The sequence below is a fragment of the Salvelinus fontinalis genome, chromosome 42, assembly GCF_029448725.1.
Source record: "Salvelinus fontinalis isolate EN_2023a chromosome 42, ASM2944872v1, whole genome shotgun sequence".
Classification (NCBI taxonomy): Eukaryota; Metazoa; Chordata; class Actinopteri; order Salmoniformes; family Salmonidae; genus Salvelinus; species Salvelinus fontinalis.
The window spans coordinates 17,756,379-17,779,716 of record NC_074706.1 but is presented as its reverse complement, the minus strand read 5'-3'; the positions used below and the strand labels follow the sequence as shown (position 1 = coordinate 17,779,716).

At 44.9% G+C, this 23,338-nt stretch overlaps 1 protein-coding gene across 1 annotated transcript in view; it reads left to right on the top strand.

Annotated features, from left to right (window-relative positions):
- The first annotated feature begins 10,986 nt into the window (after nucleotides 1-10,986).
- LOC129840965 (choline transporter-like protein 1) overlaps nucleotides 10,987-23,338 on the top strand; it is a 33,528-nt gene continuing 21,176 nt past the window's right edge. Inside the window, exons 1-8 of the mRNA XM_055909036.1 lie at nucleotides 10,987-11,620; nucleotides 12,027-12,116; nucleotides 14,358-14,500; nucleotides 15,916-16,052; nucleotides 16,159-16,252; nucleotides 16,356-16,525; nucleotides 17,242-17,331; nucleotides 18,459-18,607. Of these exons, the coding sequence (XP_055765011.1) occupies nucleotides 11,477-11,620; nucleotides 12,027-12,116; nucleotides 14,358-14,500; nucleotides 15,916-16,052; nucleotides 16,159-16,252; nucleotides 16,356-16,525; nucleotides 17,242-17,331; nucleotides 18,459-18,607 (1,017 nt within the window). The 5' untranslated portion in view covers nucleotides 10,987-11,476. The remainder of the gene's footprint in view (nucleotides 11,621-12,026; nucleotides 12,117-14,357; nucleotides 14,501-15,915; nucleotides 16,053-16,158; nucleotides 16,253-16,355; nucleotides 16,526-17,241; nucleotides 17,332-18,458; nucleotides 18,608-23,338) is intronic.

The following is a 23,338-nucleotide window of genomic DNA, read 5'->3' as shown; positions in this document are numbered from 1 at the left end:
GAGGAGAGGGAGAGGAGAGGGAGAGGAGATTAGCAGGAGATTAGCAGCGTCATGAGTTACCGGCTCACCATCGGGGCGCACTGCGTTTACGTTACACGCAGCCGCAGCCGCCGCCCGTGCCACTGCCCATTGCTACTGCTGCCCATTGCTACCGCTGCCCGTGCTACTACACGTACATACACAGATACATTGACTGCTACCGCTCTCTATGCACAGATACATAGACTGCCCGTGCTCTCTACGCCACGCGTACGTACACAGATACATTGACTGCTACCGCTCTCTATGCACAGATACATAGACTGCCCGTGCTCTCTACGCCACGCGTACAAACACAGATACATAGACTGCCCGTGCTCTCTACGCCACGCGTACAAACACAGATACATTGACTGCTACCGCTCTCTATGCACAGATACATAGACTGCCCGTGCTCTCTACGCCACGCGTACAAACACAGATACATAGACTGCCCGTGCTCTCTACGCTACGCGTACGTACACAGATGCATAGACGGTACCTCTGAACGGGACCAGTTGTTCGTCCACCGTCACTTCGGGCCCCGGGTTGTAGAGGGCCTGCAGCCGCTCCTCCCACAGGTCCCACACCTCTCTCACGGCCGCCAGTCTGTCGGTGGCGAGTCTCGCGGGTCTCGACTGGCGGTCGTCGAATCGCAGCAGCCTCGAGTACTTGTGAAACGCCTTGAGCGGCATGGTGGCGCGGAACACGGTCCTGCCGCTCTCGGCGTCCCACAGGCTGGCCGCGGCCTCGCCTCGGGACCTGTAGACGCCGGCTAGGATCAGCAGCCCTACGTAGGCGCGCAGGTCGGTGGAGTCCATGGGTCGCCAGCCGTCTCCGTATTTTCTCACCCCCTGCAGATTGGTCATGTCCACGATGATCCTTTCTATCGCCGGTGTGACAAACAGCCGGAAGGCGGACTCGATGTCGAGCGCTCGCGACGCGGCGTAGGCCGTGGGGCCCGGCGTCACGGCGGGGCAGGGCGGGCGGATGGCGCGGGGTCGGTCCGGGCCGCGATAGGCCGCGGAGGACCATTTGATTTTGCCGTTTTTCGACAGCAACGTCTCCCTTTCTCGCTCTGGCTCTCTGGCTCTGTCTGGCTCTCTGTCTCGCTCTCGGGCAGCGGCCGCGTCTCCCTCCGGCTCTTCCTCCGGCTCTTCCTCCGGCTCTTCCTCCGAAGAGGAGCACGACCGCGAGGCCGAGTCGTCTCCGTAGTCGTCCGCGTCGCGCTCGGGGTTGTATTCCTCACCGTCTTCATCTTCCGAAACGTCCTCCTCTTCGGAATCGCAGTAGTCTTCTTCGTCTTCTTGGTCGACGCTGGAGGATATCTGTTCCAGGACCTGAGCCGCGCTGAAACCGGGACTGCGAGGCGTCGTAGGCGGAGGCAACACGCTCGACGGGGTCGTATTCCTCGTCGCCGTCGTCCTCGTCGTCGTCCTCATCTTGTTCTTCTTGTTGTTGCTGTTGTTGTTCTTGTTCTTGTTGTTGTTGTTCTTCTTCTTCTTCTTCCTGACAATATTAGTAGGCTCTCTACGCCCTGCTTACTGTCGTAGGCGGAGGGCTCACGCTCGGCGGGGTCGTATTCCTCCTCGTCGTCGTCCTCGTCGTCGTCCTCTTCTTCTTCTTCTTCTTCTTCTTCTTCTTCTTCTTCCTGACAATATTAGTAGCCTCTCTACGCCCTGCTTACGGTGGCCACGTGAATGGGACGAGGCACGCGAATGGACGAGGCGCGTGGTCGGCCCTGCCTGCTCCTTCGGCCCTTCGGCCCTTCGCCCCTTCGGCCCTTCGGCCCCTTCGGTCCCATCCGGGACGCTCGGCTGGCCTACCCGCGTGATAGCACCGAGGTCGTGCACAGAGTTGGTGTGGACAACTGGTCCCTGCCGGGGTCACTCCGACCCGGCCCAGACAGAGGGGAACAACTCCTAACACAGGCCCCGGGTCACTCCGACCCGGCTCAGACAGGGGTAGGAGGGGAGGGTTTACAACATACACCTTGCTAACGCCGCAGGGGTCACTCTGACCCCAGGCCCCCGGAACAGAGGGGAACAACTCATAACGCAGGGCTTACAACAGGGCTCGGGTCACTGTGACCTGGCCCAGACAGGGGTAGGAGGGTTACAACATACACCTTGCTAAACGCTGCCGGGGTCTCTCTAACCCACCCAGACACTGGGAATCGACTCGTAACGCTGGCCGGTGGTCACTCTGTCCCGCAGAGGCAAGGGGAAGGTTGTCTAACAACAGCCATACCCGAAAGACACAATTTCCACAACCAAGGGAAAGTAGTTTGTAGGGGGGCGTTTTTAGATTCGATATCCAAACTCACACGGGGCCCAAGGGCCCGTTGGTGGGGCAGACACGCCGTATTCGACACAGGCCCTTGCCCGGAATGTTGAGAGTGTCAATTTTGGGGCAGGACCTTTTACTAGTATCCAGCAGGTGGTGGTGTTGGGTCACTGTGACCCCGGCCTGCCAGGGTCTCTCTGACCCACACAGACACGGGGGAAGCGACAGGTAACGCTGCCGAGGGTCACTCTGACCCCTCTGACGTCACTATGACCCCGCCCACACAGGGGCAGGGGCAGGAGGGTTACAACATACACCTTGCTAACGCCGCCGGGGTCACTCTGACCCCTCTGACGTCACTATGACCCCGCCCACACAGGGGCAGGAGGGTTACAACATACACCTTGCTAACGCTGCCGGGGTCACTCCGACCCACACACAGACACGGGCAATCAACTCGGAACTGCCCGGGGTCGCTCTGACCCGCCGAGACAACGGGAGGGTTAAGAAGCACTCCTGTTCTCCACTCATTACCTGTATTAACTGCACCTGTTTGAACTTGTTACCTGTATAAAAGACACCTGTCCACACACTCAATCAAACAGACTCCAACCTTTCCACAATGGCCAAGACCAGAGAGCTGTGTAAGGACATCAGGGATAAAATTGTAGACCTGCACAAGGCTGGGATGGGCTACAGGACAATAGGCAAGCAGCTTGGTGAGAAGGCAACAACTGTTGGCGCAATTATTAGAAAATGGAAGAAGTTCAAGATGACGGTCAATCACCCTCGGTCTGGGGCTCCATACAAGATCTCACATCGTGGGGCATCAATGATCACGACGAAGGTGAGGGATCAGCCAAGAACTACACGGCAGGACCTGGTCAATGACCTGAAGAGAGCTGGGACCACAGTCTCAAAGAAAACCATTAGTAACACACTACGCCGTCATGGATTAAAATCCTGCAGCGCACGCAAGGTCCCCCTGCTCAAGCCAGCGCATGTCCAGGCCCGTCTGAAGTTTGCCAATGACCATCTGGATGATCCAGAGGAGGAATGGGAGAAGGTCATGTGGTCTGATGAGACAAAAATAGAACTTTTTGGTCTAAACTCCACTCGCCGTGTTTGGAGGAAGAAGAAGGATGAGTACAACCCCAAGAACACCATCCCAACCGTGAAGCATGGAGGTGGAAACATCATTCTTTGGGGATGCTTTTCTGCAAAGGGGACAGGACGACTGCACCGTATTGAGGGGAGGATGGATGGGGCCATGTAGAGATCGAGAGATCTTGGCCAACAACCTCCTTCCCTCAATAAGGGCATTGAAGATGGGTCATGGCTGGGTCTTCCAGCATGACAACGACCCGAAACACACAGCCAGGGCAACTAAGGAATAACAGAGAAACAGACTAAAGAAAACAGAGAGATCTCAGGTCAGGGCGTGACAGTACCCCCCCCCAAAGGTGCGGACTCCTGGCCGCAAACCTGAACCTATAGGGGAGGGTCCGGGTGGGCATCTACCCTCGGTGGCTGCTCCGGTTCTGGACGCAGCTCCCCCCTCTTTACGCTAATCCCTCCGCCTTTGTAGAACCGGACCGTGGATCATCGCCGGAGGCCCCGGACCGTGGATCGTCGCCGGAGGCCCCGGACCGTGGATCGTCGCCGGAGGCCCCGGACCGGGGACCGTGGCCGGAGACCTCGGACTGGGGACCGTGGCCGGAAGTCCCGGACTGGGGACCGTGGCCGGAGACCCCGGACTCGGGGCCGGAGACCGCCGGAGACTGTGGCCCGTCGTGGCCGGAGACCCCGGACTGTGGCCCGTCGTGGCCGGAGACCCCGGACTGTGGCCCGTCGTGGCCGGAGACCCCGGACTGTGGCCCGTCGTGGCCGGAGACCCCGGACTGGGGCCCGTCGTGGCCGGAGACCCCGGACTGGGGACCGTCGCCGGGGGCTCTGGACTGGGAACTGTCGCCGGAAGCTCTGGACTGGGAACTGTCGCCGGAAGCTCTGGACTGGGTACTGTCGCCGGAAGCTCTGGACTGGGTACTGTCGCCGGAAGCTCTGGACTGGGTACTGTCGCCGGAAGCTCTGGACTGGGAACTGTCGCCGGAAGCTCTGGACTGGGAACTGTCGCCGGAAGCTCTGGACTGGGAACTGTCGCCGGAAGCTCTGGACTGTGGAAGCGCACTGGAAGCCCGATGCGTGGTGCCGTAACTGGTGGTACTGGGCTGAGGACACGCACCTCAGGGCGAGTGCGGGGAAGAGGCACAGGCCGTACTGGACTGTGGAAGCGCACTGGAGGCCTGATGCGTGGTTCCGGAACTGGTAGTACCGGGCTGAGGACACGCACCTCAGTGCGGGGAAGAGGCACAGGCCGTACTGGACTGTGGAAGTGCACTGGAGGTCTGATGCGTGGTGCCGGCACTGGTGGTACCGGGCTGGGGACACGCACCTCAGGGCGAGTGCGGAGAGGAGGCACAGGATGTACTGGACTGTGGAGGCGCCCTGGAGATCTGGAGCGTAGAGCTGGAACAATGCGTCCTGGTTGGATGCTCACTTGACCCAGGCAATTGCGGGGCGCTAGCACAGGACGCACTGGGCTGCGCAGACGCACCGGAGACACAGTATGCAGAGCCGACGCAGGATATCCTGGTCCAAGGAGGTGTACTGGAGACCAGGAGCGCTGAGCCGGCACCAGCCGTCCTGGCTGGATGCCCATTCTAGCCCGGCAAATGCGAGGAGCTGGAATAGAGCGCACCGGGCTATGAATGCGAACTGGAGACACCGTGCGCATCACTGCGTAACATGGTGCCTGACCAGTTACACGCTCCCCACGGTAAGCACGAGGAGTTGGCTCAGGTCTCAAACCTGACTCAGCCAATCTCCTCGTGTGCCCCCCCCAAAATGTTTTATTGGGGCTGCCTCTGGTTCTTCCGTGCTAACCATGTCCCCTCGTATCGTCGCCGCTCCTCCTGCGCCATCTCCACCTGCTTCCATGGTAGGCGATCCTCTCCTGCCAATATTTCCTCCCATGTCCAGGATCCTTTACCGTACAAAATCTCGTCCCATGTCCATGATGTCTGCGCCTTCTGAACACGCTGCTTGGTCCTTTTATGGTGGGTTCTTCTGTCACGCTCGTCGTATGAATCGGACCAAGGTGCAGCGTGGTATGCGTACATTCTTTAATATATTAAGAATGAACACTGAACAAACTAAACAAAATAACAAAACGACACGTGACGCTATACAAAATGAGTGCTGACAGGCAACTACACATAGACAAGAACCCACGAACACCAAAGGGAAAATGGCTACCTAAATATGATCCCCAATCAGAGACAACGATAAACTCTGATTGGGAACCATATCAGGCCACCATAGACATACAAATCACCTAGACTAACAAAAACCCTAGACATACAAACAACCCTAGACATACAAACAACCCTAGACAATACAAAAACTAACGTACCCACCCTAGTCACACCCTGACCTAACCAAAATATAAAGAAAACAGAGATATCTCAGGTCAGGGCGTGACAAACATGAATTTCCTCTTTCAGTCTCTTAAACTTTTTGGTGTCGGTGAAAAGGTTATCAAAGTCATTCGCATGTTTTACAAAAATAGAAATAGTTCTGTGATACTAAACCCTAATACAGCCAAAATATTCAGTATCAACAGAAGTGTACGACAGGGATGCCCAATTTCGTCCTTTTTATTCATTTTGGTAGTGGAACTTCTATCTCAAGATATTCTGAATAATGCAAATCTACATGTCTTATCCATTTTGAGCAGAGAAATCAAAATTTCCAAACTGGCTGACGATACTACTCTTTTTTCGCCCATGCCCTTAATGCTAAATGTGAAATATTATGTTTATATGAAATAGAACATATTATTGTAAAGAATTGTGTAAAATATTTAGGAATACATCTATCAAAAAAACTTTGAATTTCTCTCCTAAAATTAAGAAAACCAATAATATAGTTAATATTTGGTTACAACGAGATCTATCTAATCCCTCTACCTGTAAAGAGATCAACAAGACATTTCTTGACTTCATCTGGAAAAGTAAGTCCTCTCAAATAAAAGAGCTGAAGGAGGTCTGGAAGTGTTGGATTTTGTTGACATAAATAACACTTTCAAGATCAATTGGTTAAAAAGATGTTTGGTCAATACAGAATCAATTTGGTATTTAATTCCAAACAATGTGTTCAATAAATTGGAATGTCTTCAATTTTTACTGAAATATAATGATATTCCTGAAAGATTACCTGCTAAATTGGCTAGGTTTCACCAACAAGCTTTCATGTCCCGGAAAATGTGTTTCCTGCATAACTTTTCCCCACATAACGCTCTTTCGTGGAATAATTCAGACATACAGTACATTCGGAAAGTATTCAGACCCCTTGACATTTTCCACATTTTGTTATGTTACAGTCTTATTCTAAAATGTATTACAAAAAGAATTTCCTCATCAATCTACACACAATACCCCATAATGACAAAGCAAAAACAGATTTTTATACATTTTTGTAATTTTACAAATAATTAACTGAAAAATAACATTTACATAATTATTCAGACCCTTTACTAAGTACGTTGTCTAAGCACCTTTGGCAGCGATTACAACCTTGAGTCTTCTTGGGTATGAGGCTACAACCTTGGCACACATGTATTTGGGGAGTTTCTCCCATTCTTCTCTGCAGATCCTCTCAAGATCTGTTAGGTTGGACGGGGAGCATCGCTGCACAGCTATTTCCAGGTCTCTCCAGAAATGTTTGATCAGGTTCAAGTCCAGACCCTGGCTGGGCCACTCAAGGACATTCAGAGACTTGTCCCCAAGCCACTCCTGCATTGTCTTGGCTGTGTGCTTAGGGTCATTGTCCTGTCACCCCAGTCTGAGGTTCTGAGTGCTCTGGAGCAGGTTTACAACAAGGATCTCTCTGTACTTTGCTCCACTCATCTTTCCCTTGATCCGGACTAGTCTCCCAGTCCCTGCCGCTGCAAAACATGCCCACAGCATGATGCTGCCACCACCATGCTGCAAAGTAGGGATGGTGCCAAGTTTCTTCCAGACATGACGCTTGGTATTCAGGCCAAAGAGTTCAATCTTGGTTTCATCAGATCAGAGAATCTTGTTTCTCATGGTCTGAGAGTCCTTTAGGTGCCTTTTGGCGAACTCGAAACGGGCTGTCATGTTCCTTTTACTGAGGATTGGCCTCCGTCTGGCCACTCTACCATAAACGCCTAATTGGTGGAGTGCTACAGAGATGGTTGTCCTTCTGTAAGGTTTTCCCGTCTCCACAGAGGAACTCTGCAGCTCTGTCAGAGTGGCCATCGGGTTCTTGGTCATCTCCCTGACCAAGGGCCTTCTCCCCCCATTGCTCAGTTTGGCCGGGCGGCCAACTCTAGGAAGAGTCTTGGTGGTTCCAAACTTCTTCCATTTAAGAATAATGGAGGCTACTGTGTTCTTGGGGACCTTCAATGCTGTAGACATTTGTTGGTACCCTTCTCCAGATCTGTGCCTCGATACAATCCTGACTCTGAGCTCTACGAACGATTCCTTTGACCTAATGGCTTGGTTTTTGCTCTGACATGCACTGTCAACTGTGGGACCTTACATAGACAAGTGTGTGCCTTTCCAAATCATGTCCAATCAATTGAATTTAACACAGGTGGACTCCAAACAAGTTGTAGAAACATCTCAAGGGTGATCAATGGTAACAGGATGCACCTGAGCTCAATTTTGAGTCTCATAGCAAAGGGTCTGAATACTTATGTAAATAAGGTATTTCTGTTTGACTTTATGGGGTATTATAGGGTATTGTGTGTAGATTGTTGAGGAAAAAATATAATTTAATACATTTTAGAATAAAGCTGTAACGTAGCAAAATGTGGAAAAAGTCAAGGTGTCTGAATACTTTCCGAATGCACTGTAACTGTAAGGAATAAATCATTGTTCTACCCTAGCTGGCATGAGAAGAATATTGACTTCGTTCTTGATGTTTTCAGGGGTAATATTCTTTCATATTAACAATTTATAACATTGAATGAATTTCCAATACCTTTCAGAGTTTATTTCTGTGATCAAAGCCATTCCCAGTGGTCTAACTACACTAATGAAAACTTGTCTTAGCTTTGGTGATGATCACAGAGATGATCCAGAACTCAGTTTGGAAGGCGTGGGCTTACTTGAGAAATCTTGTTACATAAGACAAATTGTCCATTCACGGAAGCAACTTACGCCTAGAGTAAAACATTTCTGAAACATGCTTATTCCTGACATTGTCGGAAAAAAAGCTTGGTTGATGCCTTACGAATATTGTATACCAAACTAATTTAAGGAAGTACACTTTAAGATTCTACATAAGATATATCCATGTAATTATATTTTGTCCAAATTTGTTTAAATTAAATTATATCTGCATTTTCTGCGAAAAAGAAAGTGACTCACTTGTTCTATAAATGTAAACCCGTGATAAAAATGTTTTCTTGCCTAACATTATTTGGAAACGGTATATTGATGATATTTTTGTTCTATGGAGGGGTGATGTAAAACAGCTCCAGGCGTTCCATGATTTTCTTAACTCCTGTTCTGATCATTTGAGATTTACTATGCAATCTGATACACGTCAAATCAGTTTTCTTGATCTTCTGATCTTGTGTGAAAATAATGTTCTATACACTGATCTTTACAGGAAACCTACTGATCGTAACAGTTTGTTGAGGGCTGACAGTTGTCACCCACTTCCCTTGAAAAATAGTTTGCCCTACAGCCAATTCTGTCGAATCAAAAGAATTTGCAAAAAACAATCAGATTTCGACAGAAATATGGCTGAGACGCAAAGAAAGTTCAAGGAGAGGGGGTACAAAAATGATCAGATTAATAATGCCATTGAGAAAATTCAAAACAAAACGAGACATGACCTTTTTCAAGGGCAGTCTCGCAAAAAGACGCATTCTTGCATTTTAACTACCCGCTATTCAAAGCGCTCTGAACAAATTAAGGGAATCGTTCACAAACATTGGCATATTCTTAAATCCGATGATAGTCTCGGTAATGTGTTTTCTGACCTTCCCTTGGTCGTATTTTCGCGGGGCAGAAATCTCCGAGACCAATTGGTACACTCTGATTTAACCCCTCAAGATATTCCTGAACAACGTCTATTTGCGCCCCTATTGGATGGTAATTATAAGTGTAATGGCTGTGCCCAATGCAATGGCACGTATAAATGCAGATCCTTTAAACATCCACAAACAGGGACATCGATCCCAATCAAAGGTGTTATTACGTGCTCCACTAAGGCAGTTATTTATCTCATAACTTGTCCTTGTGGTAAAAATTATGTGGGTAAAACAAAGCGTGAATTAAAAGTACGTATCTCAGAGCATCGTAGCACCATTAGGTGCAAAAACTTGACCTACCCAGTTGCGGCCCACTTTTTGGAGGCAGGCCACTCGATTTCATCTTTGCGTTATATTGGCATCGAACATGTCACCCTCCCTAGGAGAGGGGGTGACCTTGATAATTTATTGTTAAGACGAGAGGCTGCTTGGATATTTAATTTAAAGACCCTTGCTCCCTTCGGTCTTAATGTGGACTTTGATCTGAAGCCATTCTTGTGATTGTTGTGATTGTTGTGACTTTGCCATTGTGGTTGTTTGTAGGCTTGTGTGGTCTTTAGTGTGTCTATGATCGTATGCTATCCATTTGTATTAATTGTATGTTGCTCATTCTATGCCGTTTTAATATGAGTAATTAACCAATGATATTAGGCCACTGTTGGCCATGATTACAGACACCTGTGTGTCTTGACACTATATATAAACGAGTCATCCCGCAGTGTCTGTGATTGTACCCTGATGAAGACAGCTTGCCTGTCGAAACGTTGGTAATTAAATATTTTTGCATCTGAGCTCCTAGAGTGTGCGGCTCTCCTTTATTTTCTAGTTTTCTACTCCGCTAGCCAGCACCTCGCCTACATAGGTGTGCGTTTCTTTTTTCTTCTAAAGAGTTTTGGGAAAACCTTGCAGAATACTTATTACATTTTTGAACACTACTCATGTATGTTACTATTGCAATGATAACAAGAGCATTGAAATTGGGATTTTTAAAAATTCTTGTTGCCAAATACTTTATGCACAAACAAAAATGCCAGAATTCTATCCCAAAATTACAAATATTATGGATTGAATTGAATAATCTTGTTAAGACATTATCCATAGTAAATAACAAAAAGAAAAACATCTTCTTGAATCATTATAATGAGATTTTTTCTGAATGAATACAATTGCACTTATTTTTTTTTAAATATTTAGTATCTTGTTTATACTTGTTTTGTTAGACATGTCAGATGTAGGGAAGTACGTTGATAATTTTGTATAATGAATAATAATTCAAATTAAATATATATAATATTATATATTATTTTTTTTAAGGGGGGGGGGGCTTTTTAGCTAACATTCCACTCCTTGACACTTCTGTCATTTGACAAAGAGAAAATAAATATTCAAATATGAACATTCTAATAGCAGAAGACAGCAACCGGGCGGTGTTTGTGAATCATCACAGATTAGAGTGTTATGCTTCAGAATCAAATCATGAGATGCTAGCATCACTCAGGGCAGTGGGATTAGAATTTAATTTCACACTGAATTGTCATCTGATTTTGATATGCTTCTTACAAATGGCTCTGGATGGTCAGAGAATGTGCCTTTGTCACTGAGGTTCTGGTGGAAGTTTATGGTGCTTTTTTTATGCTCTGTAGAAGCTGAAGGTTTTTATGTTCCAAGACAAACAAAAGCACATTTGTTTCTTGGATAACAAACGTCTACTGTGTTCACCAACACCCCAACATTTCAAAATACAATAAAACAAAGCATGTTTTATTTAAAGCAGTTAGCATATTCTGCAACTTGCATTCTGGTCAAAATAACATGCATTTTAATAGAAACATTTTTATTTCCATAAGCTTTTATCTGACAATAGGTGCAGTAAGCTCTTTGGGGTTTTCACTGTTTTAATGTCTATGGGTTTTCAGCAGGGGCACCATTGCATCCAACGTTTAGCCTACAGTGAAAGCGTTGCAGTGCCATAAAATAATATTAGAAAAAAACGTATGATTGCAGTGACACTTTCGCCTCGTTCATAAGGAAAAAGTTCATCGCATGTGCATACACATCCTTGCATCTAACCTGTTTACAAGCGCAGTGTTACAGGCAAGGAAGTTTTGCGGGCACTTTTTGTGTTTTGGAAGTTCCAGTCACTCCCTAAATCGCCTGTCAACAATGGGATGCGGTGGCAGTTCAGAGGTAATCGAGTTTAGTGATATTTAAGCCAAAACGTTTGTTACTAGCTAGCTAGACATTTTTAGATTTTCCAAACTAGTTACTAACATTATCTGTTTGGGATAACTTACCCATTTAGCTACAAAAACGAACAAGTTGTTGTCAACTGTCTGCAGATCTTTCGCGGCGTTGTCTGTACTGTATGTAGTTAGCTATAGTTGTTTACACTAAAACAACGGACTACTTCCGTGTCTAAAAAGACGCTTTAATGTTAATTTAGGTGAAAGTAAGTTATTTAGTCAAATACTATACAGTATTTCTGTGTTAGCACTGACTGGGTGAAAAAAGCACGCCAGGTTAAACCAGTGTTGCGCATGCACCAGGTGTTCACAGATGACGATTTTGATTGTTTCCAACTTTTACTTGTTAGCAAAAACAGCGTGAGTGGAAACCATTGGAGGATCGAAGCTGCACGGATATTCCATGGCTCATCATATTCACATTGTTCTGTATCGGAATGGTGAGTTTGCTGTGGTTTCTTTGTAGATGACCATGGGCGCGTTCGAGCTGATCACTTTCGTTAAGACGTTGACTAACTTTGGTCGTCGCCTTTCAAAGTGTGTAGCGTTATTATAAACATTGTTCGATTTGGGACTACATGTAGACTGCATAACTTTTACAACAACCATGTGATCAAAGGACATGATCTTTCGACTGCAGTTGCTCCTCACCACAGTTATCCGTTATATTGATCAGATCATTTGGAACGCAGACAGGAGGAGGCAAGATCAGGTGGGACCATTCTAGCCAATGAGAGGGCAGATACGCGTGTGACCAGACACAACGGTTTTCACGATTTACCACAGCCACAAAGTGTATCGTAAAAATTAATGAAAACAAACATTTGCATTTTGGTCAAAATGTAAGGTTGAGGGTTAGGCATAATGTTAGCAGTGTGGTTAGGTTTAAAATCACATTTGAAGAAGATAAATTGTAGAAATAGGCAGGGTTTATGACTTTGTGGCTGTGTTAACTAGTGACGACCAGGCACAACGCTAATAGTTTGTTCTCAAAGTTGCTGGGATGTAACGTGTCCTACTTATATCGTAGCAGCGGCAGGTAGCCTAGTTGTTAGAGCGTTGGGCCAGTAACCAAAATATCGAATCCCTGAGCTGACAAGGTAATAATCTGTCGTTCTGCACCTGAACAAGGCAGTTAACCCACTGCTCCTATGCTGTCATTGTACAAAAGACATGCCTAGTTATCAAGGTTAAATACCAAAAAAATAACAACTGAATCATTACAAAAATTCTATGAGAGCAAATAAGCCATACATTTTTTAAATGAAATTTGACCCTCATTAACCTCAACAAAAACAGCACCTGCTGGAGACAACAGACTTTGGGCCCAGTTTATCCCTCTCGCTTCGCCTCTTCCTCTCTGTCCTCACCAACTGCAACTTGAAGTCAGAACCAAAGCATTGCGGGAGACAACCTTCTGTTTCGTTGGAAGCAAAATGCACTACATGCTATTAAATTGTTGATGTTGCCACTTATCATTGGTCGTTATCAATACATGTGTACTATTTTGGGTGGTTGACTATTTAGAGCTTAAAGAGATCTTTATCCTTACGTCCTTACAATCTAATTGCATAGGCCCACACGTGGTCCACATTTCTAATATAAATCAATTAAATATCCTACTTGCTGACAATATAGCTAATGAATTTATTTAAATATTACTGTAATGTTGTGTCCCATGTCATAGCATACAATTTGTCTTGTCTGTAATAATGTTCAAATTTGTTGATTATATTGAGTGTGAATACAATTGAATACGTATTGTAGGCTACACATGGGTCATTGTAGGGTGTTTTCTACACTGGCAATTAATGTGTGTCCGGGAAACCGTCCCTTAATAAGCAAGTACCCCAGATACCAGTCATGGGGTCAATACCAAGTGCATATGACTGCTTGGGATATTGCTAGGCATATTGTTTCCCCGAGTAACTTATTTGAACTGATGTACATATATAGTCTAATACGTTTCTGTACAGTGAGCGTTTCATCCCTCATGGGATTTAATAAAATTTGGCTTACTGACAAGCAACGCAAAGTTTGAGAATGAAAGAAACACACTGCGGTCTCTACTGATGCTGACCTGCAATCTATGACCATGCAGTTACAAGTCCATGTTGCGCAATCACAAATAATAATGAGGAAGGTACAAGGGCATGAAGTAATGGCAAACAGAGCATGTCCCATACAGAGCATGTCCCAAAAACTTTCTGTCGGTGCATATGTACCTCCCCAGAATTTACTCGGTGACTTCAGTCTACAGACGGCTACTTTCGCCTTGCGACTCAAACGCGCCCCATGCTGAGTGTGCGACACTTTACTCTGGCTTACATTGAGCACATGCAGATCCTATTGATCTCTTTTTTTCAGTAAGCGGACATTATATAGGACTGGCACTGTTAACTGTAATGACATATGATAATATGAAGCACAGTGGTCAATCCAACCACATGAAGCATAGTGGTACATTGTTTGGCGCCTATTCTGTTCGATTGCATGTATGGAATAAAATGACACTGTTTATGGTTCGCGAAGGTTATTCGATGGGTCATTTAGTACATGGCGTTTTATACTGATTATTGTATTTACCAGCATAGTTCAGCTCTACCTTGGTATTGTTTTGTGCATTGTCACCATGATGATGATGATAATGTCGTTATTAATGGAAGCTGCTTCCCCTGTAGGCCTGTATCGCTGGTTTCTCCATTTCCACGGGAGCTGCATCCAGGCTCATCTCTGGCTACGACAGCTACGGTAACACCTGCGGTCAGAAGAACGAGAAGATCGAGGGGGTCGTACTCAGTGGCCGGGATCAGACCGACAACAAGTAAGTCGCGTTGGAATTGTGGAGCATCTCGAGATGGATGATTACCAGTTATTAGCCTATCATGTAATAGCAAAGTAATAACAATGTTTTGGTTGAGATTTCCACTCCCATGACAATGTAGGCTCAGCAGGTTGTGACTCCTCTCTCCTAGCCTGGTTAAACCAGACAGAACACGGCCTTCACCATTGTTCAGTGTGATTTAACCAGGCTAGCTCTCTCCCCCTTCCTCCCCACAATCGACAAGCCTTTGCTGTGGTAGTTTAACACACGCCATTTAACATTACCGGTGCACAAACATGGATTTCATCGTTTGGAAATCCAGTTTGCCACTTATACTCTCTTGCTCATCTGATGCAAGGCCTGTTGAAGCCTGGATGCTCATTTGTTCTGTTGATGGCTTAACCAGTGAGATCATTGGGTTACAGAGGATTATAAACTGGGAGGTTCGCGCCCTGAATGCTGATTGGCTGACAGCCGTGGTATATCAGACCGTGTACCACGCGTATGACAAAACAGTGTTCTAATTACGTTGGTAACCAGTTTATAATAGCAATAAGGCACCTCAGGGGTTTGTGGTATATGGCCAATATACCATGGCTAAGGGCTGTATCCAGGCACTCTGCGTTGTGCCATGCGATAGAACAGCCCTTAGCCGTGGTATATTGGCCATATACCACCCCCCGTGCCTTATTGCTTAATTAGCTTGCCAGCACAGGGCATTACTGTAAGACACTTCACTCTAAATCTTACTATACTCAGAAAAGACTGATGTGGGTCTGAAATGGCACCCTATTCTCTATATAGTGCACTCTTTTTGACCAGAGCTGGGGTCAATAATAGTCCACTAGGGAATAGGGTGCCATTTCACATGCAGCTTGAGTGCAACAATGTTGTGCATTCATTCACGTCCATGTCCTTTTTTTGGAAGATATTCTAATAAATGATTCAGACATGATTCAACTTTTTGTTGTGCTGCTCGTCCAGTAAGTTTCCTTTCTAGCAGTCTCTAGGAACAGTTTCAATGAGACAATGGGCTTTGTTTCTTAGGCTGGGCTGGTTGCCCATTGACGTTTTGACTGTGGGGCAGCAGGGGCGTTTTGGCTACAGAGATTTGACTGTTTGCTAAGCTCTACCCCACATCACATTTTACACAACCTACGTCAAAAAGTCTACGATGAAAATATACTTAGGAAAATATGCAATTTATTGTAATACAAGATGGAACAGTACATTTTGCAACGTTCAAGGGTGTTACTCAAATGTGCACATGTTTAGTTCTGTCTTATTTGACTTGGGCCATTGGCTTCCTTCAAGGAGCATGTGCCATTGGCAAATACACTCCATCTCACTCTTTTCAGGACGTTTTTCTACTTCCCTCCATCCTTATTGAAGTCCTGTTCTTTGACCTTTTCCAGGTATGTCTTCTTCCTGGACCCCTGCAACATTGACATCCTGAACAGGAAGATCAAGTCCATGGCCCTCTGTGTGTCCAAGTGTCCAGACAGAGAGCTCAAGACGTACACTGACGTCAAAAAGTTTGCACTGCAAAATGGTGAGCGTTCTTCCTGTTCTCATCCGTACTGTATGCATTTATTGATTGGTAATTGGTGAAAATGAATTGCACAAAGTTTATTTCCTATTTCTCCACTTTTACATAGGATCGGAGCTCTGCTCGTACGACATTCCAGTCTACAAGTATCCAAGCCACGGAGAGAGATCCAAAAAGTGCCCCAAACTCCCCGTGCCACCAAGGTACAGTCCTTTTACCAGTGTCAAGTCAACAGCGAGGAAATATAATGACACTAGCGAGACTATGTTGACGATACCATTTTCCCCATCCTCTCCCCTTGTGCAGCAAGTCTCTCCCGGTGTTCCACCGCTGCACTCCCGTGGACATCTCCTGCTATGCCCAGTTCGCTGAGGCCTTCGTCACCTTCGTCAGTGACAACAGCATGTTGCACAGGGTCATCGCCGGGGTGATGGCCAGCAAGGAGATCATCATGGGCCTCTGCGTGCTGGCTCTAGGTACTGTGCATTCTAAAGTGGCGTTTTATGTTCTAGCTGTCCATATTTAGCCTCCTAAAGCATAATAGTGTATATCCTAAATAACTTCTCTCGCTCTCTGTATGCTGTTTAATTTGATTGTGCCTCAGAGGCCTCTGCTCTCCCCCTAGAAAGTTGCGTTTCCTGAGACAGGGTCAGGAAATGATAACAGGAAATGTCTCCTGGAGATCTGACGGCAACCAGGGTTCCATGCCCACTTTTTAAAAGTAGAAACATTTAGGAGCACACAAAGAAATTGGAGGAGAATATTGGAGAATATTTGAGGTAACAAGCCGTTGTCTTTGTAGTAATAGCGCAAGCATGACAGTCGTGAATCTGCGCTCAGTGTATTCCCCATGGCACTCGGGCTGCAGTACAGTGAAGTTGCCTAGTCATTGCAACAATTATCATCTGGGTGATTTTCATTCTAGGCGCACTGGTGCTCCTAAATAAAAATTCCAGGTCGCAGAGCAAAATATTTAAGCGCATGTGCGAGTAAAAATGTCGCACTGTAGAGCGCTGGCATCCAAAATAAGTAGTCCCCCCTCCCCCTTAAATTGACATGAAACATCACACAATTATGCCTTATCTTTCAATGATTATAGCAGCAAGAATCATAGCGTTATACAATAATAAGGCATTTTTTTATCATGACAATAGCATCGTTTCATCCCCATTATTTCTCTCCCCCTCTGTAGTCCTCTCCATAATCCTGATGGTGGCGATTCGCTACATCTCTGTCGTGCTGGTCTGGATGCTCACAGCCCTCGTGGTTCTGGGCTCTTTAGGTAAGCTTCCCTCTTACCGACGTCTCAGTGATGTCATGAAAGAGACGTCTTTACTAGTGATGGGCTCTCCGAGTCTTTTCGTTGAGCCGGATCTTTTGTCTCCGCTCACCTAAAATGAGCCGTTCATTTGGCTCCCAAACGTCTCTTCCTTCATTCTGTAGTGCTTAAAAAAATGTATGAAAAACAACATTTCTATTGTAAAGCCTAAACAGTCGCCTACCATTATGTCAGATTGTGAAATGTGAGTTCAAATCAATGTTACCTCACGGAATTAGATTGCTTGCAAAAACACACTGCAAAAATTGAGCATGGACCATAATTAGGCTCTCTTCTCACTATCTACTGTCCCTGCTGTAAGGAATTGCCATCTCCAGATAATGTTTTTACAACTGATCTCCGGATAATGTTTTTACAACTGATCTCCGGATAATGTTTTTACAACTGATCTCCGGATAATGTTTTTACAACTGATCTCCGGATAATGTTTTTACAACTGATCTCCAGATAATATTTTTAGAACTGATCTCCAGATAATGTTTTTAGAACTGATCTCCAGATAATGGTTTTAGAACTGATCTCCGGATAATGTTTTTACAACTGATCTCCGGATAATGTTTTTACAACTGATCTCCGGATAATGTTTTTATAACTGATCTCCGGATAATGTTTTTATAACTGATCTCCGGATAATGTTTTTATAACTGATCTCCGGATAATGTTTTTATAACTGATCTCCAGATAATGTTTTTATAACTGATCTCCAGATAATGTTTTTATAACTGATCTCCGGATAATGTTTTTATAACTGATCTCCAGATAATGTTTTGATATCTGATCTCCAGATAATGTTTTGATATCTGATCTCCAGATAATTGTTGTCGGGAGCTCAAAAAGCAGTAGTAGCAGTATGCAAATCAGGAAGCCAAATGAACGGCTCTTTCACAGGTGCAATTCAGTTTCTGCTGTTTGAAAAGAGCCGGCCATTCTCGAACAGCCAATCACTAGTCTTTACCTGGTTCTTCTCTGATATCCATCCAGAAACCAGTGTAGAACCAGAAAATGTCATTTTACCCAGTATTAGCCTGAACCCAATGGTAGCCTAATGGCTTCGTCCTTGTGCGTTTCAGGTGGGACCGGGGTTCTGTGGTGGCTCTACGTGGACCACAGGATGAATCTGACCGACCAGACTGGTACCACCCCAACACCCCAACAGCAGTTGGCCACAGACAACGTCCAGGCTCTGCTGGTCTACGCTGTCATTGCCACCGTCTTCACGGTACGTGTGTGTGCATGCGTGCTTGTGTTGCCATGTGTTACGATTTCTCTGTTTTATATGGGTACCGTGTGTTTATACTGTACTGTGTTTTCAAGTATTTGCTCTTCAAGACCAGATTTGTTTAAGCAGCAAGAAAAAGACAGAAATGGCCTGACCCACATTTACATTTTAGACTTTTAGCAGATGCTCTTACAGATTTTTCACCTAGTCGGCTCAGGGATATTGAACCAGCGACCTTTCGGTTACTGGCCCAACGCTCTTAACCACGAGTAGGGTTCCGGTGGGAAGTTAAGCACGGGAATTTGGGGAATTTTGCTTAAATTCATAAAAAAAGTTAGCTTATATCAGTGAACCTTTTTTGTGGGATACACATAAGGCAATTCTAGGTCTTGTGGCATATTTTGGTTAAACTATCCCCAGTTCAATGGAATTGCAACCCTCTGCATGCACAATGCATTCTTCCATCACATGTACAGCTGATTCTCAAGATCTTGCTCACTAATGAGATGCTATTGAGCCCACACTACTACACTGTCTGAGCCAAGGACTACATGCTTTCTGGTAAGTTTTGATTACAATACTGGGTGGGGTGAATATATTTTATATGACATACATGATTTTCTTTTAACTAGTAAATGGTAGCCTACAGCAAAGTGTGTTTAAATCATTTCTAACTTGTTAACAATTTCTGCTAGTTAGTTTTTGCTACCATGTGGGTTTTAGCTTGCTTGAGCCTGCTAACTGAGGAGTGTTAATTCACCTGTTCCATACATGTTTAATTTTGAAACAATTATCTTGCAAAGGAGTTGTTTAATCTAACTGCTTAACTATTTATCTGTACATGGAATTGTATTTGTCGTCTTTTTGTCACTTTTTTCTAATCTTTACAGGAAAATGCCATCTGATGTGACTATCTGATGTGTGGAGACATTTCCCTGCAGCTGATGTAGAAGGAAAAGCTGTGTACATTTTCAAAAACTGTGCCCAATCATATGTGAAGAATGCAACAAAGATGCAGAATCATCTGGCCAAGTGCATAAAGTTCCCACAGCGCTCATAACAAGCAACCTCTGACAGAAGTCCCTCTACTTCTATTCGAGGTGAAAATGATGAATCAGACACCTTATCGATAGCAACAACTCATGGTCCTCCTGGAATCAGAAGTGTTTTTGACTCAATGGTGGAACGTAGTCAGAGAAATTCTGATTAATTTCTTGCTCAAGCTGTGTATGCAACTGGTTCACCTCTGATGCTCACAGGCAATGTGTATAAGAAGAGATTTCTGAATGTTCTTTGCCCAGCATACACCCCTCCAACCAGACATGCTTTATCTACTCATTTGCTGGATGCAGAGTTCAACAGAGTTCAAGTGAAGGTCAAGCAAATCATAGAGAAAGCAGACTGTATTGCAATCATCTCTGATGGGTGGTCGAATGTTCGTGGGCAACAAATAATTAACTAAATCATCTCCACCCCTCAACCAGTATTCTACAAGAGCACAGACACAAGGGACAACAGACACACCGGTCTCTACATTGCAGATGAGCTGAAGGCAGTGGACCACAGAAGGTATTTGCACTGGTGACAGACAAAGCTGCGAACATGAAGGCTGCTTGGTCTGAAGTGGAGGAGTCCTACCCTCACATCACACCCATTGGCTGTGCTGCTCATGCATTGAATCTGCTCCTCAAGGACATCATGGCACTGAAAACAACGGATACACTCTACAAGAGAGTCAAGGAAATGGTTAGGTGTGTGAAGGGTCATCAAGTTATAGCAGCAATCTACCTCACCAAGCAAAGTGAGAAGAATAAGAGCACTACGTTGAGCTGCCCAGCAACACCCATTGGGGTGGTGTTGTCATCATGTTTGACAGTCTCCTGGAGGGGAACGAGTCTCTCCAAGACATGGCCATATCACAGTCTGCCGATATGGACAGCCCCATCAAGAGGATCCTCCTGGATGATGTATTTTGGGAGAGAGTGGTAAGCAGCCTGAAACTCCTGAAACCTATAGCAGTAGCCATTGCTCGGTTTGAGGGAGACAATGCCATCCTGTCTAATGTTCAGACTCTGCTTGCAGATGTAAGAGAATAAATATGTACTGCCCTGCCCACTTCACTGTTGCTCCAAGCAGAGGAAACTGCCGTTCTGAAATATATCAAAAAGCGTGAAGACTTTTGCCTGAAGCCCTTACACGCTGCAGCATACATGTTGAACCCCAAGTATGCTGGCAAGAGCATCCTGTCTGGTGCAGAGATCAACAAGGCCTATGGTGTCATCACTATGGTGTTTCGCCACCTTGGCCTGGATGAGGGCAAGGTACTTGGCAGTCTGGCGAAGTACACTCCCAAGCAAGGGCTGGAGATGCAATATGGCAGTCGTGCCAACATATCTCATCAGCCACCTGGCGGAAGGGACTTTGGATCTGAGGCTCTTTCCCCTGTTGTCTCCATCATCCTCCAAATCCCACCAACATCAGCTGCCTCAGAGCGCAAATGGTCCTTTTTTGGGAACACACACCAAAGCACGCAACAAGCTGACCAATACAAGGGCCATCTGGGCAAATTAGAGGCTTTTAAAGCCTGACAACGAGTGATCCTCAACAAAGTTGGAAAGTGACAGTGAAGATGAGGCCTCAGAGTCTGATGTTCATGAGGTGGACATTGAGGGAGATGACATGGAAGCCTGAGAGGAAGACAACCAAAGCTTTAGTTTCTAGACTATCATTATACAGATGTACGTTGAAAATGTTTTTGGGAGATGTGATGGATCATTGGGGATCATTCAATATTCCCTTTCTTTTGTTGTTCAGTGAAATCATCCCATGTGAAGAGTCAACTCATTTAATTAAAGTTCAATTCGTAACTAAATAGTTTTTTACATTTCTATTGGAAGGATTTAATCATTTGCAATTATGTCTACTTATGATAAGGTAAAAGGTTTCTGTCTCCATATGATTTGGTAAATATATCCAATGCAAAAAAACATCTAAATTTAAATGGTATTAATATTAATTTGCATATATTTCTGTTAATTCCCACGGAAAGTTTCCACGTCTGAATATTCACCCAAATGTTTTTTGTTGCAGAACAACCTATATTTTGGTGGCCTCTCGTACATTCTAATGTCTTGATCCCATCTGAAATACACAGCAAAATTGAGTAATTTATCAAATTGAATGCCAGAAAACAATATGGCTAAATTGATTTTGACTCATCATTACCACCTAGGCTACATTACCTGGGACGTGCAAATTCAGGACTCTAGCTTACATGTTTTACAAGCAAACACACAATGTAGAAAGTGTTTTTATGATAAAACATGACTCCACAGTTTATGAATAAAATGTTTTTCGGGTGTTCCATGTTCAATAAAGTACAATCAATGTATCCTCTAGTATTTGACTCGCATCTGAGACAAATGTTAACTATATTTTTATGCCTGCTACGTTAAATTAAACCATCAGTGTTTCCCTGTCACTGCTTACTTTGTGCCTGTCCTATCAGTAGGAAACTAGAAGATGCAAATGGTTCATTCTAGCGGGAGAGGGCTTGGCTGACTTTTTTTTCTCACTAGCAAATTGAAAAGTAGCCTAGTGAATGTAAATGGAATAAGTAGCCGGCTGAAAATGAGTCTGTAATCCGCTGTTTAGCCGAGGGTCGGCACTAGTGGAAAACACTGCATTCCCACATACTCATATCTTCATTTGAAAACTAGCACTGAACAAATGTATTCACATCCCTATGCTATAACTGATAACCAGCATTCGGAAAGTTGTCAGACCACTTGACTTTTTCCACATTTTGTTACGTTAGTCTTTATAAAAAATGTATTATTATAAAAAAGATGGGCCCTCACCAATCTACACACAATACCCCATAAAGACAAAGCAAAAACAGGTTTTTAGAAAATTTTACATTTACATGGTGCTTAATTTGTAAATCGTGAGGTGCCTGAACAAAAAGTAAGCGCAACTTTTATAATAATGCATTGCATACATATCATCGTATTTGAGTAGTGGAATGGAGCAGTAGAGTAGAAGCACTTATAGAAGGTGCACACATTAGGAACATTTTTAGTAGCCTAGGGTCCGGGAAAAATCTGCCTTTTATAAACGCATTTCATGCAAGTCTACGTCATTTTACATGACTGGAGACTTTTTAATACCACACAAATAATTGAAATGGCAGGCTACTTTGACACTGAAAAAAACGGAGAATCTGAGATCAATAGAAACGACCTTGTATTGAATCCATTATTAGCCTAGGTGTGTGGAGACACATATTGTAGGCTACAATATGAGGAGGAAATTATAGTCCTAAAAATGCTTTCCAGTTTCACTGACTCACCCAATGGTGCGCAGCTCACTTGCTGGTGATGGCAGATGCGCGAGTGCCAAAAGTCTCACTCACTCAAAACAATATTTGGAAGTTGACCAAAATATTTTGGTAGCCTGCAGCATAGTGTTCTCTTTTCAGCAATAGCAATTTCCTTCCAAACCTGTGTTTTCTCTCGATTGTATTTGAAGTACTGCTAAAGGTCTGTTTTGTCTGCATGCTGTTTTTTCACTGACAGATTTGCTGCGTGTTCCCGACTGTAGGCTATTCCTAGTTATTGGGCTACAATCCACAGCTAGACTATTAAAAAAACGATTGATCCTCTGTGGCTAAATTATAGGCTGTTTCATGGTGTAGTAGGCTATTCGGAATGATTTCCTTTTATTTCTGAC